At 40.4% G+C, this 18,271-nt stretch overlaps 1 protein-coding gene across 1 annotated transcript in view; it reads right to left on the bottom strand.

Annotated features, from left to right (window-relative positions):
- The window catches only part of LOC145405013 (putative Na(+)/H(+) antiporter nhx-9), a 50,335-nt gene that overhangs the window by 7,257 nt on the left and 24,807 nt on the right, over positions 1-18,271 (bottom strand). The window contains exons 17-19 of the mRNA XM_080276513.1: positions 17,721-17,771; positions 15,984-16,146; positions 8,023-8,191 (exon numbers count right to left, since the gene is read on the bottom strand). Coding sequence (XP_080132639.1) covers positions 8,023-8,191; positions 15,984-16,146; positions 17,721-17,771 — 383 coding nt within the window. The remainder of the gene's footprint in view (positions 1-8,022; positions 8,192-15,983; positions 16,147-17,720; positions 17,772-18,271) is intronic.

Below are 18,271 nucleotides of genomic sequence, written 5' to 3'. Positions count from 1 at the left end.
CTCCACCTCATCCTCGGTCTTCCCCTCCCTCCACTTTACCTACATACACCCTCTTAGTCAGCCTTTCATTCTCCATTCTCTCCACATGTCCAAACCACCTCAGTGTATTTCTCCTAATTTTCTCAATCACATCCACATCCACCCTACAACGTTCCTTCACTTCTTCATTCATCAACCTATCCCTCCAGGTCACTCCACATGCTCCTCTCAAGTAACTCATTTCCATTACTCTCACTCTAGCAAGGTCCATGCCTCGCTTCCACATGTCAGGGTACTATCATGCAGTGACTTCTTAACTTCCATACTCACCTCCCTATTTCTCATCACTGCTTTCAGTGAACCAACAAGCTTCCTTCCCTGCTGCACCCTTTCAAGCACTTCATCCCCCAAACTTCCACCCTTACTCATCACACTACCCAAGTACCTGGATGCACTCACATTCTCCATATCCTCACCATCCAAACTCACTGTGCATTCTGTGACTTCATTCCTCTCAAACACCATGACTTTACTCTTGTTTACAATAACTTTCAGATTCCTCTTCCTACACGCTGTCCCAATTTCATTCACCAAACCTTGCAACTCCCATTCATCTTCACTCAACAATACTGTATCATCAGCAAACAGCAACACCGGAATCTTCCACATCCCACCCTCATTCATTAGAGCCACCCCCACATCCACTGCCCTACATTGCACCTCCTTTACAACCCCATCCATGTATGTATTAAACAGCCATGGAGACATCACACATCCCTGTTTCAGTCCCACATTTAGATTTAAAAAAATAATAAAAAATAAATAAATAAATAAAAAAACTGCTCACCATCCACTCACACCATAGCCCTAGCTCCTTCATACATACTCTTCACAGCACTCAACAATTTCCCCTCCACTCCATATATTCTTAATACCTTCCACATACCTTGTCTATCTATTCTGTCATAAGCTTTCTCCAAGTCCATGAAGGCAGCATACACTTTCTTTCCTTTCTCTAGATACTTCTCTACTAAACATCTCAGAACAAATATCTCATCTGCACACCCTTTCCCCTTCCTAAATCCACCTTGTTCTTCTCCAACTAGCTCCTCTGTTATATTCTACCATATATTTTTCCAGTCACACTAAGAAGGCAAATACCCCTATGGTTACCACATACTTCTCTCTCCCCTTTTCCTTTGTATAAAGGAACAATTATACCTATAATTTCCAGTCCTCTGGAACCCTTCCCTCTTCCCAAGCCAGTCTACACAACTTCCATATCCACTCCACAACATACTTCAGCATTTCACCACACACTCCATCAATTCCTGGGGCCTTTCCCATCTCAATCTTCTTCACTGCTTCCACTACTTCCGCCCTACTGCTCTCTTCCTCCCTCCTCTCACCTCGTCTCCTCCCAGCCATTCCCCAGCCACTTATACTCGGACTACTCTCACACTCTACATTCAACAAATCCTCAAAGTGCTCCTTCCATCTCCTCAATTTCTCTCTCTTCTCCACCAACAATCTATTATTCCCATCTTTCACTCCCCTACTATATCCCCTTTCACGCTGTCTAACTTTCTTTACCTCCTTCCGGAACAATTTCTTACTCTCCCTCCATTTTACACTCAGATTCCTCCCAAACTCTTCATCCATTCTCCTCTTACTCTCCTTCACCAATCTCTTCACCTCCCTTCTCCTGCTCACATATACCTCTCTCTTCTCTCTCTCATCTTCTCCCCTACCTCTACTCACTAGCCATTCACTATATGCCTTCTTTTGTTCCACAGTTCATTTCACCTCATCATTCCACCATGCTGTCCCTTGCACACCCCTGCATCTCCTCCTTACTCCACAAACTACCTCACACGCTGCACCTATCTCTTCCGTGAATATCTTTCATACATCTTCCACCCCTTCCATCTGCTCTAACTCATACCTTCCCAATCTTTCTTCCACTATGCTCTTATACTCTGCCATACTGTAGATATAGGTACAATAACAAAAATGTGGTTGGTCACCTTAATAACAGGGGTTCCGAGGCATGGTAACACACTTAGAGTACCCCCGCTGCGGCCCTGGCCACACCACACTTGTTTAATGGTTGCCAGTGTTGTATTATTCCAGGTTTTGATGAAGAAATTTATGGCCTGTCGAATGTTACATTACTTCCAGAATGCAACACCAGTCATTATGGTGGGAGTTGCAGGTATGCCAGGTGAGTCAGGTGGGGCAATGGAGGTAGAGGGGACGGCAGTGGGTTAGTCAGGGGAGGTGGTGAGGGGAGGATTCTCTATCTCCTCCTCGCTACTGCTCACATTTTTGGCAATTTCCTTCATCTCTTCTTGTTTGTCTGTTTCATTCCTCATCTTGTTATGGACATATTGGCAGCATAACAACTTGGCACTTGCAAAATAACCGTCATTCAAGTGAATCCAAACAGAAACTGGGTATCTCTTCTAACTTACCGTTATTGCCGAAAACATTATTGTCGGAGTCGTTACTGCCAAGACCTTACTGTAGACTCCTCTTGAGCACCTTCCTCACGAGCCTCTGTGTCACTGTTGGTGCACCGTGCGGGGAGGGGGGTGGCGTAGTCAGAGAAAATAGCGGTTTTGGGCCACTCCTTGCCTCTGCCTCGTTTATTGTGGGCTAAACTCGCGCACTCAAAGTTTTATGATTATGATTTTTGGTCACTCGTGTACTATGCGATTCGCACACTGTGATCACACGTACTATGCGAGCGTACTGTATAATAAACCACTGTGCTTAGGTTTTGTTGATTATGAAAAGGCTTTCGACTCAGTGGAATACATAGCAATTAAAATTCATTGCAAAAACAAGAAGTGAATGAGAACATTGTAAAACTGCTCAAAAACATATATAAAGAGGAAGCTGCTACAGTTAAGTTAAATAAGGACTCAGAAAAATTTAAGACTGAGAAGAGAGTGGATCAGGGAGATAAAATTTCACAAAATGATTTACAGTATGCCTAGAAAGTATTTTCAGAAAGCCAGACTGGGAAAACAAAGGAGTGAACATAGATGGAGAAAAGCTAAACCATTTAAGATTTGCAGATGATATTGTCATAATCTCAGAAACAGCAAAGAAATTGCAAGAAATGTTATGCCCTGAACAAAGAAAGTCTCAAAGTAGGGCTAAAGATGAACCAGAGTACAGTATAACTAACGTTTAATCCACAAACACCAAAGAGCGTCATCAGAATAAGTGAATAAATTCTTGAAGAAGTCGAGGAGTACAATTACTTGGGGCAAATATTAAAGTTAATTAAAGATCACGATAGCAAAATAAGAAGACGCATTACAACTGGATGGAAAGCTTTTGGTAAACAAAGAGACATTATGAAAAGTAGCTTGCCAGTTTGTATGGAACGAAAAGTATATAACGAACGTTTACTGTAATTCCAGCTATGATGTATGGTTGTGAGATCTAGAAACTTACAAAATCGATGGAAAATAAATTAATCCAATCTCAGAGAGCAATGGAAAGGTCAATGTTGAGAATATCTTTAAGAGACAGGAAAAGATCAACTTGGGTGAGAAAGCAGACTAAAGTCAAAGATATTACAGAAGTTATAAAGGAACAGAAATGGAGGTGGGCAGGCCATGTAGCAAGAACATGGGATAACCAATGGAGCAGGAGGCTGACTGACTGGACACCAAAAGATTGTAAACACAGCAGAAAAAAGGCCAGACAGGAGGTGGAGAGATGAGATAGAGAAATTTTCAGGGCAAACGTGGCAAAGATTGGCTCAGTCGATGAATTCGTGGAGAAGGTTGGGGGAAGCCTTTGTTCAGCAGTGGACTTGTAACAGCTAAAGATGATGATGATGATGATGATGATGATTATATATATATACATATACATATATAATATCTATCTATCTATTGCCAGACCCCATAATCCCGTAAGGGGTGGCTGTTTGACTTTTAAGTTATTTGTTTTACAGGGAGGGACACTAACCCTCCACCAACCCACTTGCTGACACATAGGGAGCACGTATGGTTTGGTTATATGGTTACCACCCAGCGTTGTAAATGGTTTCCTGTCTTACAGGAAACCATTTGGCTTATATAGCCTGTGGGTGACTCTACACTGAGTGACAAAACAAATGGTTTACGCAGAGTGGCAACCATATAACCAAATTCTGGCACCTGGTGTTTTGTGGGTAATTACTGAGCTCCAATTGAATTGAGCTGGTGAAGGTTTATATCCAAGGAGTTGTTGGGGTTTATTCCTCAAGTAATGTCACTCGGATGAGTGAGGCTGGTCACTCTCGTCTTAAATGTCAGGACCAACTTGCCTAGCCCCAGGCTCCTACGCTCCTCATGGGGCAATGCAGGATTGGATGATGAATGAAATATATATATATATATATATATATATATATATATATATATATATATACAGTCGGTACTCACAGTACACCAGTTCAGAGTACGCGATCCTTATTGTACGTGAGGACCTATTTTTTTCCCGAATTTAGTGTATTTTTTAACAGTATGAGAATTGAACTCGTTGTAGGCGAGACGGCAGCGAAGAGTGGCCCAAATCCGGGGTTTACCCCATGCACGCGACATTGCCACCCCAAGAAGCGCCAACCACCAGTGATGGAGAATGAAGACTTGTTGATGATGGAGCTCAGCCGGGTACTGTGTGCCCTAGATAAATTCACGGAAGAATTCAAGAACATCGAACAGTCAGTTGCGAGTGAAGGAAGTGATGACTTCACTTTAAAGAGTTTATGAACGAAGTGAGTGCATTAGCTAGTGAAAGTGTCGAAAGTACTGGTGACGAAAGTGGTGTGTTGGGTGGTGTGGCAGGTGGTGCAGGAGGAGCACGCTAGGGTTCCGAGAAAATTCGCCATCAAGTCAATTCGCCGTCAGACAATAATTAACTTGTTTCTTCCTCGCTGTAGTCACTTTTGAATACATATTCTAGAGTCACCCATAGCTGTCTTCATTAATGACAGCATATTGTCTTGTTATTGTTGTGATGACGAATTCTCCCAAAACCCACACGAGGTGCCTCACCCTGCCTCGGATCCCCTTCTTACCTCCATTAAGCCTGTTGTCCTCTTGGGTTAAGGTGAGCAGCCACATACAGTAGGTTCGCACAGTGCGCGTCATCACAGTGCGCAATTCGCATTGTGCGCGAGTGACCAAAAATCATAACCAAACACCCTTGAATGCGTGAGTTTACCGCACAGAATGCGAGGCAGAGGCAAGGAGTGGCTCAAAAATGCCATTTTCTATTAGTGCACAACCACCCCTCACACAGTGCGTCATGTGTTGTCTGACTGAGCTATGTATGTCAAACATTAGCAAGATCCTTGCTGCCGTGGATAAGCTCAAGGAAGAGGTGAAGGAACAGGAAGTGAGCAACCTAAGAACGGAGGAACTTCTGGTTGGTATCGACAAACTCTTCCGTTTCTACACAGACAGGCACAGGGAAGAAACAAACAGGAGAAGACAGACGCTCATAACAAGCTACACACAGCGGGCTCAAGTTGGTGAAATTGCGGAACCAGTGACATCGTCTGCTCCTGTTCCTGTTGAGGATGAAGAGGATGCAATGTCAGAAGTGTCAGCATTGGACTTTGAAGGGTTTATGGCCGAAGTGAGTGACTTTGATGCTCCTGGGGAAGGTGCTCAAGAGGAGTCTGTGGAGGGAAGTGTTGGTGAGGTGGGGAGTGCGGCGCTGTAAGTGTTGCCGTGCCTCGGAACCCCTGTTAATTAAGGTCATCAGGCCTGTTGTCTACTGTTGTTAAAGTGACTACCCATATTTTTATTATTGTAGCTATAGCTTTAGTACAATGTCTGAAAAATATGACCTTTATTATGGCACTAAGGGCCAAAAAATGTCCAGGTATGAGGGGGTACCGCCCATATGTAATTATTCCCATAAGATTATGTATTCCCAGTATGTGAATTCCCAGTGTGCGAGGTCGTGGACCGCCCAATCTCTCGCGCACTGTGCAAGCCTACTGTACTTGTTGGTTTAGTTAGGACATATCCATGTTCATTTAGTAAAGCTATAATCTTGTTGGTTTACTTTATCTTAGGTAATTTGTCTTAGTTTCCCTCTACAGTACAATACAGTACAGTACTTAGGTTTGAAAGGAGTCTCAAGGGTTGCCCATGAAGGGGGGTGCTGCCCATATGTAATTTTTCCCATAAGTTTATATTTGCAGAGTACATGAATTCCTAGTACGTGATGTCCTCTGCCGCCCATATACTCGCGTACTGTGAGTGCCTGCTGTATATATATATATATATATATATATATATATATATCCCTCCTCCCTCCTTTCCTTCCTCTTCTGTCTTTCTTTACTTCATTCTTTCCTCTGCCTTCTGCAGGTGGGTGACTCTACACTGAGTGTCAAGCCAAATGGTTTCCTTTACACCAGAAAGCCATTTACTATGCTGGGTGGTAACCATATACTGTAACCAAATTATGGCACCTGGTGATTTACTGGGTAATTGCAGCACTCCAATTGAATTGAGCAGGTGAAGGTTTATATCCAAGGGATGGTTGGGGTATTGCTCACATAATACCACTCAGGGATGAGTGAGGCTGGTCGCTCTCATCTTAAATGTCAGGACCAATTTGCCTAGCCCCAGGCTCCTACGCTCCTCATGGGGCAACGTATGATTGGATGGATATACAGGTATATATATAAATATATACATACATATATATATATACAGTATATATATATATATATATATATATATATATATATATATATATATATATATATATATATATATATATATATACATTCATTCATTCATTCATTGCCAGACGCCATGTATCCCGGACGGGGTGGCCAATGGCTTAGAGTTAATTGTTTTACAGGGAGGGACACTAATCCTCCACCAACCCCACTTTGACACGTAGGGATGCCAACAGCATCTGGTGTTCCCAGGTGTCACCCATCCAAGTACTAACCAGACCCATATATATAAATATATATATATATATATATATATATATATATATATATATATATATATATATATATACAGACAAACATACATATATATATTGTATATAAAGTTTAGTGTATATATATATATATATATATATATATATATATATATATATGCTGGTTAGTACTTGGATGGGTGACCGCCTGGGAACACCAGATGCTGTTGGCATAACGTTCTCCCTACGTGTGTGGGATTGGTGGAGGATTAGTGCCCCTCCCTGTAAAACAATTAACTCTAAGCCTTTGGCCACCCCGTTTGGGATACATGGCATCTGGCAATGAATGAAAAATATATATATATATATATATATTATATTCTGTTTGTATATATATATATATATATATATATATATATATATATATATACTGTATATATATTATATACTGTATGTATATATATATATATATATATATATTTAACAAATTGGAGCCCAGTGTCCGGAATATTGGACAGAACTGGGATTTTTCAAGCCTTTATAAAGTAGGGAACCCCCAGGCAGGGACCTATGAGCTTCGCGACTATGAGCCGATAGGCAGATGGCGGTAAGCTTGGTACCCACCCATTGCCATCCCTTGCCCAGCACCCCTGGGATCCAATGGGATATATATACTGTATATATATATATATATATATATATATATATATATATATATATATATATATATATATATATATATATATATATACCGGTATAAATTATCTGTGAACAGAGAAACTTACAAAGTCTCTCTCAGCTTAGGAATATAAAAAGAGGAAAGTGAGAAGCAGAAGAGGTGAAATGTCAGGTGAACTTGTGTTCCAAACTGTACCAAACTACCAGCAGCAACGGCAGTTATATTATAATGCACAAATTAATTGTTTTCATTCATAGGCAATAAATATTCATTCTGAAATTAGGCAAACTTCAAATATACTGTAGATGTGAAAAGAAACTAATGATTAATTTGAAACAAAATGGTAAGATAACTCAAAACACCATGCACAAAAGAGACAAAATGCTTCTAGTTGTTGGACTTACTGGTGTTGCGGCGGTTGGCATAAGAGGTGAAGCGGTTGGATGTTGCAGGCAGACGAGTGGACGAGGCGAGCCGGGTCATCCGACGGGCATTAAGGTGGCGGCGATGAAGGTGCTCCTCGAGCTCCTGGTCCTCTTCACCCACCAGGTTGGGGTTATACTTGTAGTGCAGCTGTGTGGGGGAAGGGGAAAGATCACTGGCCATGAGTGAGGGTAATATTTGTGGCAGGAAGGTGGACATCACTGGGGATCCTGTATTTACTGAAAGAAAGGGAGACAAAGAGCAAGATAGAAGGGCCGAGAGGAGAAGGAGTGATCAACACGTGGAACTGGGAGTGATTTGGTGGGAAGGAACAGGTAACAATATGTGGGATGTTGTGGTATGGAGGGAAACATCACTGAGACTACAGTACTATAGTGAAGTAGGAACAATATGTTTGGAGTTCGGGTGGAAACTGGAACAATATGTAGTGGGGAGGTAGACATCCCTAAGACTACCATGTTTAATGCAAGAACGCATTACTAAGAACATGATGGACAATGTGGAGGATGATCAGTGGGTGGAACTGGGAATACTGTAATATGTGTGTATTCTGGTGTGGAGGCAGACATATCTACAGTCTAATGTATGTAATGAAAACAAGAAAAACTAAGAACAAAATGCAGGGACTCATGGGGGTGAGTGTCATTAATGGGTAAAACTGAGAAATAAATGTGTGTGGTACGGTGGAGGATGTCGTGGAAGCTACTATATTTGATAAGGAAACGGCAGACCAAGAAAAAATGGAGGGGCAAGGTGGGTGAGTGTAGGAGAGGCGGTTGTATGCTGGGAGAGGTAGGGCTGTTACCAAGCAGAGAAATAAGTGCTTCAAGGTTTTTGGTGGGTCACCCGTCTTAGGATGTGACATCAGGTTACTGACACACACACAAACATTAAGGAGAACTGCTGGATGACTAAAATATGTACTGTACTGCAGTGGTGAATGGAAGAAGTAGAATGAAATGTATTGGAGGCATGGAACTGAAAAGTACAGTACAATGAGGAAAGTGGTTCTGGGATGAGATAATGGACTACAGCTGACATGTGCTATGGTTGTGTGCAAGTCTTATTGTAACAGCCTCCTTGGGGAAAAGAAGTGGGCACCATAAAGACCTGTGAAACAGTGCTGTGTGGATGAATATGACAAGGTATCGTGAAACTGCTGAACATCAGTAAACAAGAGATGTGGCAACCTAAGCTGCAAAACAGAAGGTACAAAAAACTTACTTCTGCATGTATGTTTCAGCTGTGTATAAATGATTTTCTGGACCATTTCACTGAGTAAGCTGCAGACAGCTCATTATTTTTGTGCATCCTTTTTCCCTGTTTCTGGGTCTTACCTTGCCCAATTTTTGTGGAAAAAAAAAAAAAAATGTCATGCTAAAGATGATGAATCTGTGCTGGAGAGGGATGCCTTCATCTGGCAGCAACGATATAACCATGATGCTCAACTACCTGGTTTTACAAACATCACTCAACTACTTCCCTATCCCCCAGAAGGAGGATGGTGAACTGCAGGAGATGAACTTAAGCTTGCAGTCCACTGGGTTCACATTTCAGATGAACCTGGGATAACTGCTACTTCTGCTACACAGTCTTGTTAGGAAAGGGACAATAAGGCTTGGTTCTTGGAGTGATATTAAAGGTGTGATGGAAAGAGAATATAACTGTTCAGTACAGTGATGCAGATGACTGTTCAAAGGATGAGGTCTGGGGAATGTATCCTCAGCATTGTAAACACCTTCAGTCCAATAATGTACCTTTCTACTTGCTATCTCTGAACAATTTGTATTCAGCTTTAAAGAAACTTTAAACTGAAGAGGTCAGACATAGCCCTCATTTACCCCTTCACTAAAAGAGGACAGTCAGAAGCTAAATAAAATTGTCTGCAAGTGCAAATACAAGTCAACAGAACATGTCACTGGATTGCTTGGGTTACATTGCCAGTGCTACAAACAGAACAATTGTAGTTACTTTCCTTAGGTGAATAACAAATGATTATGTTCAGTTGACAAAACCCAAGTATTTAATGGCTGGCCTTTAAAGACTTGGATAAGGTGTGAATGACTGTATGATCCATTGCACTAGGAACACTGTTTGAAAGATCTTTTTTCTCTCTGTTTCTAGATCATACTTCACCACATCTTGTAAGTGCAAACTGATGAGGATGATTATGATAACAATTATTATGGATCAACCGAGGTACAACAGGGCAACTCTGCATTGCTGAGAGAAATCTTGGTAGGCAAAGGGATTTTTTTAAAGGGCAGAAATGAATGCAGAGTGTGCACCTGTAATGATTAAAACAGAATGAGCTACAAAACTTGACTGAGCTAGAGAGGAGAGAAAGTCTTTAACCCCTTCAGTCGAGTGATGTACAGTATTTTTAATAATATTTTTGCTATCTCCAGATTATTTTTTTCAGCTTAAGAAATTCTTTTTTGACAAGAAAAAGTTAGATATAACCTTCATCAACCCCTCCACCAACAGATAATCAACTCCCTTAAACTGAATACAACTGTCTGATGGTAGCAAGAATAAACCCACAGAAGACATTCCCCATGATGAAGGGGTTAAGCCCTGCTGAGCTGTAAACCTTATATGAGGCACAATGAAGGTCTGCACAGGCAAAGCTGCAAGCCTCTTATGAGGTACAATTGACTTTAGTTAACCATGACTCAGGGGAGGTAAACTACCTTAAATCAGCCTAGCAGTGGTTAACAGAGAGCTGTAATGGAAGAGAGAGACAGTAAAGTGCAGAGTGTTTAAGGTAAAATGCAGAGTGTAGACTGTAAAGTGTAAAGTGCAGAGTGGCCTGGTCTGACAGTGTAGTGTAAGTCAGGTGAACAAGATGATGGATGATGGCAATGGAATTTAGCTGTAATGAAATGAAATCAAATTTTAGCTTACAGTGCACAATGACATGAATTCATAACTATTATCAATTTATATGTACACTAAATGAATAAAGAGAGTATACAGTGACTACCAGCAGGCACACATCACGTAAGTGTGTTGGGAAAGAACATTACATCTCTCTTGCATATAGACACTGAAGGTGAGACACAATCATACAGTAAAATGAAGTAACATGCAACAAGGTTACAAAATGCCCACAGTGAAAAATATTTCTGAGCATCTGACAACCAAGGAAAGAATATCAAAGTTTCAGCCAAACTAATGGAGATTGAGGAAAGGCACAAGTGTTCAAAGTGAAGACAATTTTTAAAAAAATCAAAGATGAATACAGTGATGGTTCCGTATCATCACTGTACCACACTGAAAAAAAAAAAATCTCAACAGCCTAGTGGTTTTATCTTGTGATCACCCACAATGCCACATGCTCCAGTCTTCAGCCATTTGTCTCTGCTAACTCTGCAAATAAGACATTAAAGTAAAAGAAAACATCTCTGGCTTGTTTAATAATATACTGGTCACATTAAACTGTCACTGTAAATTATTGAAAGTGTAAATTATAAATGTAATGAGCAGGCATCATGCAAGCTCAAACAAAATAGTTTATAGACTATACCCTTTTTACTCTAACCTGGCCTAAAATTATCACCTCTCCACCATGAATATTCAGCTGTCTAGAGATTAACACTAGATTATGATGTTAGTCATGAATCAATGTCATGGAAAGGATGTCATACCATAGTATTATCTTATTCTACCATTCAGCTACATGAAATAAGCTGCAAAAAGACAAAATTCTGGGCCAAGTTAAAGAAAAAGGACTATAGTTAATAAATTATTTAGCCAGTGGGACAAAAACTCAGTGCATTTAAGGATGGCAGCCAACTGCAGCAACACAGCCCTGTAATATAAATAATAAGTGATGCTAGGTAGTGGAGGGAAAAAAAAAAAAAAAAACAGCCACATAAATACCCTCATGTGGAAGCAACCAAGAACACAAGCAGCACACAGACAGCATTAAATTATTACAATGACCATTCATTTGGTGGCAGGCAAATAAAAATTAATCACAATTATAGTTTCATAACTGAAGGTACTACTTATGACAAAAAGTAATTCATCAGACTATGCGGCAAGACACTACAGTTCCCCCAGCCGTGTTTGTGACTCACAGGGAAGGTCACCAGTACTGTACACATCTACTTGTAATTGCAACTATACAAGTGTGCGAGTGTAATCCATGTAAGACGCTTGCCTTGAACTCCACGTGTGCTGCAACTTCCCTCGTACACTTTCTTACACTTCAGTGCTTACTCACACTCTCCACTTGCTTTTACCTTGAGGCAGCCAGGATCTGGGCATTTATTACATTCAGTTTTTGGTTTTCCATTTTAGTTTTAAATCATGTTGTGTGACCATTTTGTGCTGAGGTAAGGTATAATATGCTGACTCTCTTCTCTACATTTTGATCTGCATCCTACTTGTATAACACACTGATTAATTGCGAGACTCCTCCCCCCAAGCTGACCTCTGAACCTTGGGTCCAGGCTGGACACTCACCCGGCTGGGGATGAGGTGAGAAATGCATCAATAACAACACTACAGTAAAGTTCAGCAAGTCTGTGCTAAATGTTCTACACCATATGCTGTTGACAGATGTCTCAACCAATACAAGTATTTGGATTATTTGAACAGTCAGATCTTTCCATGAATATTTCAAAACTATTACACTAATACAAGTTTGTTAATACTATTACTAGTGCACTACCCAGCCATCTCAATTCCTCAGTCTACTAAGCTTTCTCATGAAGAGTGTCTGACAACTCAGAACAAAAATAATACTGTATCTAAAAGCTATTGAAAGAGTTTCTATCTGCACTAAAAATAGGTATTTCCTAGAATTATCATCCCCCCTTTCCTTGATCTGGATGCACTTTGGTATCTTCTTCATGGCTAACAATATACAACTCTGTTCACCTGAAAGAATCCTAAAAATTACATGGTTAAACTCCATCTCAATGAACCTTTTCTGTTCTGGATGCTGACATCAAATAAGTTTCTCAGAGAAATCCTAGCAGTCAAGGGTTTTTAGTTATTTTATTACCCATAGGCATATGTTTCCAGCCTGGACGTGTTTCAAGTCCTTACAACTCTGCCTCCAGAGCCTCACTTCCTAAATTGTTACTACTGCTCCAGTAATATGCACCCCTAAGTCGTAACTATATCTGTTTCTATCTCACTGACACCTGGCTCTCAGGAATTCTTCAAAGAGGAGGTCTAAGACAGAAAAATCTCTAAAAAGCCAAGATGCTCTGTCCTTTCTTATTTCTTTTGCTCACTCAGTAACTGTTCTTCCACTGCTAACTCTTCTCTCATGTTTCTACTGCTTGCAAACTATCCATCTACTTATCTATCTGTAGCCAGACACCACAATCCCATAAGGGGTGGCTGTTTGTCTTTGAGTTAGCTGTTTTACAAGGAGGAGCACTAACCCTCTGCCAACCCACTTATTGACATGTAGGGAACACATATGGGCTGGTTATATGGTTATCACCCAGCATTGTAAATGGTTTCCCGGTGTACAGGAAACCATTAGGATTGTCACTCAATGTAATGCCACCTGAAAAGGAAGGAAGAGTAATAAAATTAAAGTGAGAGGAAACATGGTTGAAACAGGAAGAGAAGAGAGATGATGAAGAGAATGAATGACATAGGTGATGGAGTAAGCAGGCAGCACTACAGCAAGTGAGTGGATGATGGTCACCACCACCTACCATCTTACTTACAAAATGGTTTTAATGTCATATCTTTACTCAGTATGGTATCCTGTTCTTACAAAATTACACTGCTTACATATTAAAATACCCTTTCACTCTTCTCCCGCTATACCACTACAATTTTATCAATATATATACTGTACTTAAAATTTCCTACTTTTATAAGGCAATACACCCCAACATTTCCAACTCTTACCCCATTACCATAAAATTCACCTCAGCTCTGACCTCCAGCTCCTACACTGATGAGGTACTGTACTAGTAATGAATGGCTCTACAGTATCCTACTCTCACACCACTACCACACTCCTACATCTCCTACCATAGCACCACTACACTCTCCTACTGTTACACCACTACAGTATCACATTCTCAGGTATTCTATCCTTGCACAACCACAATCTCATACAATCAACGCCCTACACTAGCAAACCCTCAGTGTTCCTCTAGTTTGCTACACTGTCTCTGTACCTTCTACTACGAGCACTTCTGCTCGAGTGATTGAGTGCCCTGCGTAGTGCCTGCCTCTCTGCTGCCTCCTGGTCCACCTTCTTCCGAGATTTCTGTATCGCCAAGTCAGAGGTAGTGAAACAAACATAACATACAATGAAGTAATCATCAGATTCTCTCTCCTGCTTGGTAGAGGGGATAGGGAGAGGTACCTAAAGAGTCACCTGAAGGCTTGGACAAGAACCTGGAATCTGAGGAAACTGACAAGCATGGAGTAAACCTGTCAGAAAAGTGTAATAACTGCTACAGAAAATAAGGAATGTGGGCTGAAGGGGACACAAAACTTGATTTAACTTAGCAATTCAAGTTGGCCAACAAGTCATCCTGCCACCACTGAGAACATACTGAGATGCTGAATCACACTAATCGTATGATATGTCAAGATGTCTGTGCAGCAACACCCTCACATTCTTGCATCAGCTGTCTGTACTACACATTCATAACACATTTCCAACACTGCAGCAGTACCAGTACCACTATTGTCTTCATTTCATTTCTCACAGATGTACTTTTCAACCACATAAATAAACAATGCAAAGGCAAATAAAAATACAGGTATGTACTCTACTGCACTAGCATCAAATAACATACAGTATGATTAATACAGAACTATAAGACTACAAGGAAATATAATTCTAACTGCAGTGAGTGTACTGGTGAAAGTGTAAGTTTCTGGCCGTACAGATACTTGCCGCTCTACTGTTAATGTCTAGAAACATTTAAGGTGAATGTTATAGATGTTACAAGTATTTACACCTACAGCTGACATCTGTAAATATCATTATCACATACAATATTAACACTAATTATAATAAACTTGGGATCAAATGCACATGCACCTGCACTTGATTTGACATTACAGGTACCTGTACAACACTTCTACTGAAATAAAATACCTATGTTATTACTGAAAGCCTCAATTTCTTATTATCTCAAGATTCAACACTTGACTGTATTTTCTGTGGATATCCTGAAATACAATTTGCACCTTGCATCGAGTTATGGGATGGAGGAACAGGTGAAAGATAAAGCCACAAAGAAACACAAACAAAGCAATCAACTGACAAATGAAATGGTATCAAGCAAAGCAGGATACATACTGCAAATTTATCTCTCACATGGTTAGGTGACACCTGAGTGTATGGCACCAACATCTTAGGTCACCTCTCATAGAACCAACCAGGCTCTCACTTTGACTGTGTCATCTATCCCTACTCCAGGGATAGCTATAAGGCAGAAACACAGAGCCCATCAACTATTATCACTGTTTCTATTATTACCATTACTGGGGTAGCAGTATGAAAGAAGTATCTGTACTGAACTTCAAACTCAAAATTTTTTTTCTTATTTCTTGAGCATAGATTTTTCAGAGCCAGTATGACAGGTCATGCAAAAAATGTCTTCCAACTTCTCTTGCATATCTGACCACTATTATGCAAACAAGCCTAGCAACATTTTAGGCATTCACAGCAAAATGCAAAAAGTTGTGTGAACACTGCCACCACTGAAATGCAACTGCACATTAATACAGCTGTGTCTGATAGCTTCTAAACTTGTATATTGATTCAATGGCTTTAAAACATTTACATGTATAGATGCATCAGCCTGCATACGACCCCAAGCCTGCAATATAGTTGACCTCAGTAAAAGATATGACAACAGCTGCTTCTTGCCAGTAGCATAAAATGGGCAATCAGCACACAAAAAGGAAACCAGCTCACCTTGTTGTACGGATTGCTCCTGAGTGCCCTACGCAGCATCTGGGCGTCCTGCGTCGGTGTGGTGGTTGGCTCGTGTTGTGTCAGCTCCTGTGACCCCACACGACTCTGGCGCTGTGGCAGCAGTGGTGTTGCTCGCTTGGGTCGCAGCTCCACCTCTGGCTCTCTAAGGGTGACAGAGGTGTGAGTTTGTAAATGTGAATTAATGTCTGATGCCAGAGGGACCTAGAGGTGAAAACATAGTACAGACTGTCCTCATTATGTGTCATCTTTTTTACCGGTAATACTAATTTAAAGTCCACATAAATTTACAGAAAGGCTGCCCACAGTTTCATTTTTTCCTATAAAATGAACTGACAGTTCCCCCCAATCGTACAATAATAAATGATGTATGGAATAAGTTGTGATATTTGTTACACATCTGACATTTAATGAGGCCAGCCTATAATAATATGTCATACAGAGAAATCAAAATACTGTACAGTTGATCCAGGGATATAGAAACATACAGTGTGAGGTGGCAAGCAAGGATCAAGTCCTCAAATGTGGAGCCTTTTTTTTTTATTGTTCTTAGTACAGCCAGACAATTTTGTTCAGCTCTGGGGAAACTTTTCAAACTAGATGGCTTAGCTGTAGCTAATCTTATCTTAAGGACTGCACTGAAGTTCAATAAAATCACAGGATAAAATTGTCTGATGGTAGTGTACTTGTACTGAAGTTCAATAAAATCACAGGATAAAACTGTCTGATGGTAGTGTACTTGTACTGGGTAAAGTATATATATGTATATACAGTATATATCTATCTATCTATCTATCCATTGCCAGACGCCATAATCCCGTAAGGGGTGGCCACTTGACTTTGAGTTATCTGTTTTACGGGGAGGGGCACTAACCCTCCACCAACCCACTTGTTGACAAGTAGGGAGTACATGTGTTTCTTGGTTATATAGTTACCACCCAGCGTTGTATATACATATATACAGTAATAATAAAGATGTCACAGTACTGGAAAAGTCACTGGACACTGTTTCTAACCCCTGCACTCTTAAGATGTCATCCCTTATATGAATAAAATTGCGTGGGTGCATTCTGGATAAGGATCATAGGAATGATGGGGTTTAAATGAATTGTACTCTAGACTTGGTGTAAAGGTTATAAGTGTGTGTGTGTGTGTGTGTGTGTGTGTGTGTGTGTGTGTGTGTGTTCTTTCCTAATTGTATCTTTACAGGAATGAGTCAAGCTCGTACTGTCCCGTGTCTTAAACCATATTTATCGTATTTGTACATATCCTTAAATTTGTGAATTGTTTTGGCACACACTATTTCATTCGGTAGTGCATTCCATTGATCAATTGCTCTGTTTGGGAAACTGAATTTCCTTGCATCTTTATCACCTCTCTTCTTATGCAGTTTTTTGCAGTGTCCTCTTGCTGATGCTTCTCCATATGTTAAGTAATCATTTATGTCTATTTTCTCCTTTCCTGATATGCACTTATATAGCATTATCATGTCACCTCTTTTCCTTCTCTCCTGTAGTGTTGGTAGATTCAGTTTATTTAGTCTTTCTTCGTAGCTTAGGTCCCTTAAGCTTGGTATCCATCTTGTAGCGGCCCTTTGAACTTTTTCAATCTGTGTGTGTGTGTGTGTGTGTGTGTGTGTGTGTGTGTGTGTGTACTCTGAAACATACATCCAGACAATAATGGGAAAGAAATACTACATACAACACCAATGGTACTTACACTTCCTCCTTCTCGTCCATTTCCTCAAACACCTCCCCTTCCAGGCTAATTCTACAAGCAAAAACACAGGCTGCATGTTAGTGCAAAGTAAATAAAAATAAAGCAAAACAAACCATACAACTAAAAACAAATACACTCGTCACACCAGCATAACACTTCATGCTCATCACTACATATAACAAACAGTGATCCACACATTGCGTCTGACCTTGTTACTTTAGTCCTATTCAACATGCAAGGCAGCATAAAAGAAATAATAATGTTAATAATAAAATGGGATGGTACTATCAAAAGACTACCTATCTGGTATCTATCTATCTTCAGCATTGGTCTCTATCTACGTATGGCATCAGGTGTTTGTCTACTGTACTGCCTAATGCTGGTTCAGGGAAAAACAATACTACCAACATTTTCTACAACTGTATCTTATGGAAGCAGCTAAAAGGGAGAGGGCAGCCCTCAAAGGGGGACCTCCAGAAATTTTTGTCCCAACACAGCATGATCCCTTCCCTCACAACATTCTATCATACAGTACATTTTTTCTGCATCTT

The sequence above is a fragment of the Coenobita brevimanus genome, chromosome 65 (assembly GCF_032717465.1).
Source record: "Coenobita brevimanus isolate Jiangsu-jjx chromosome 65, ASM3271746v2, whole genome shotgun sequence".
NCBI classification, from domain to species: Eukaryota; Metazoa; Arthropoda; class Malacostraca; order Decapoda; family Coenobitidae; genus Coenobita; species Coenobita brevimanus.
Note: the sequence above shows the minus strand (reverse complement) of the source record. Positions and strands in the feature narration are given on the sequence as shown.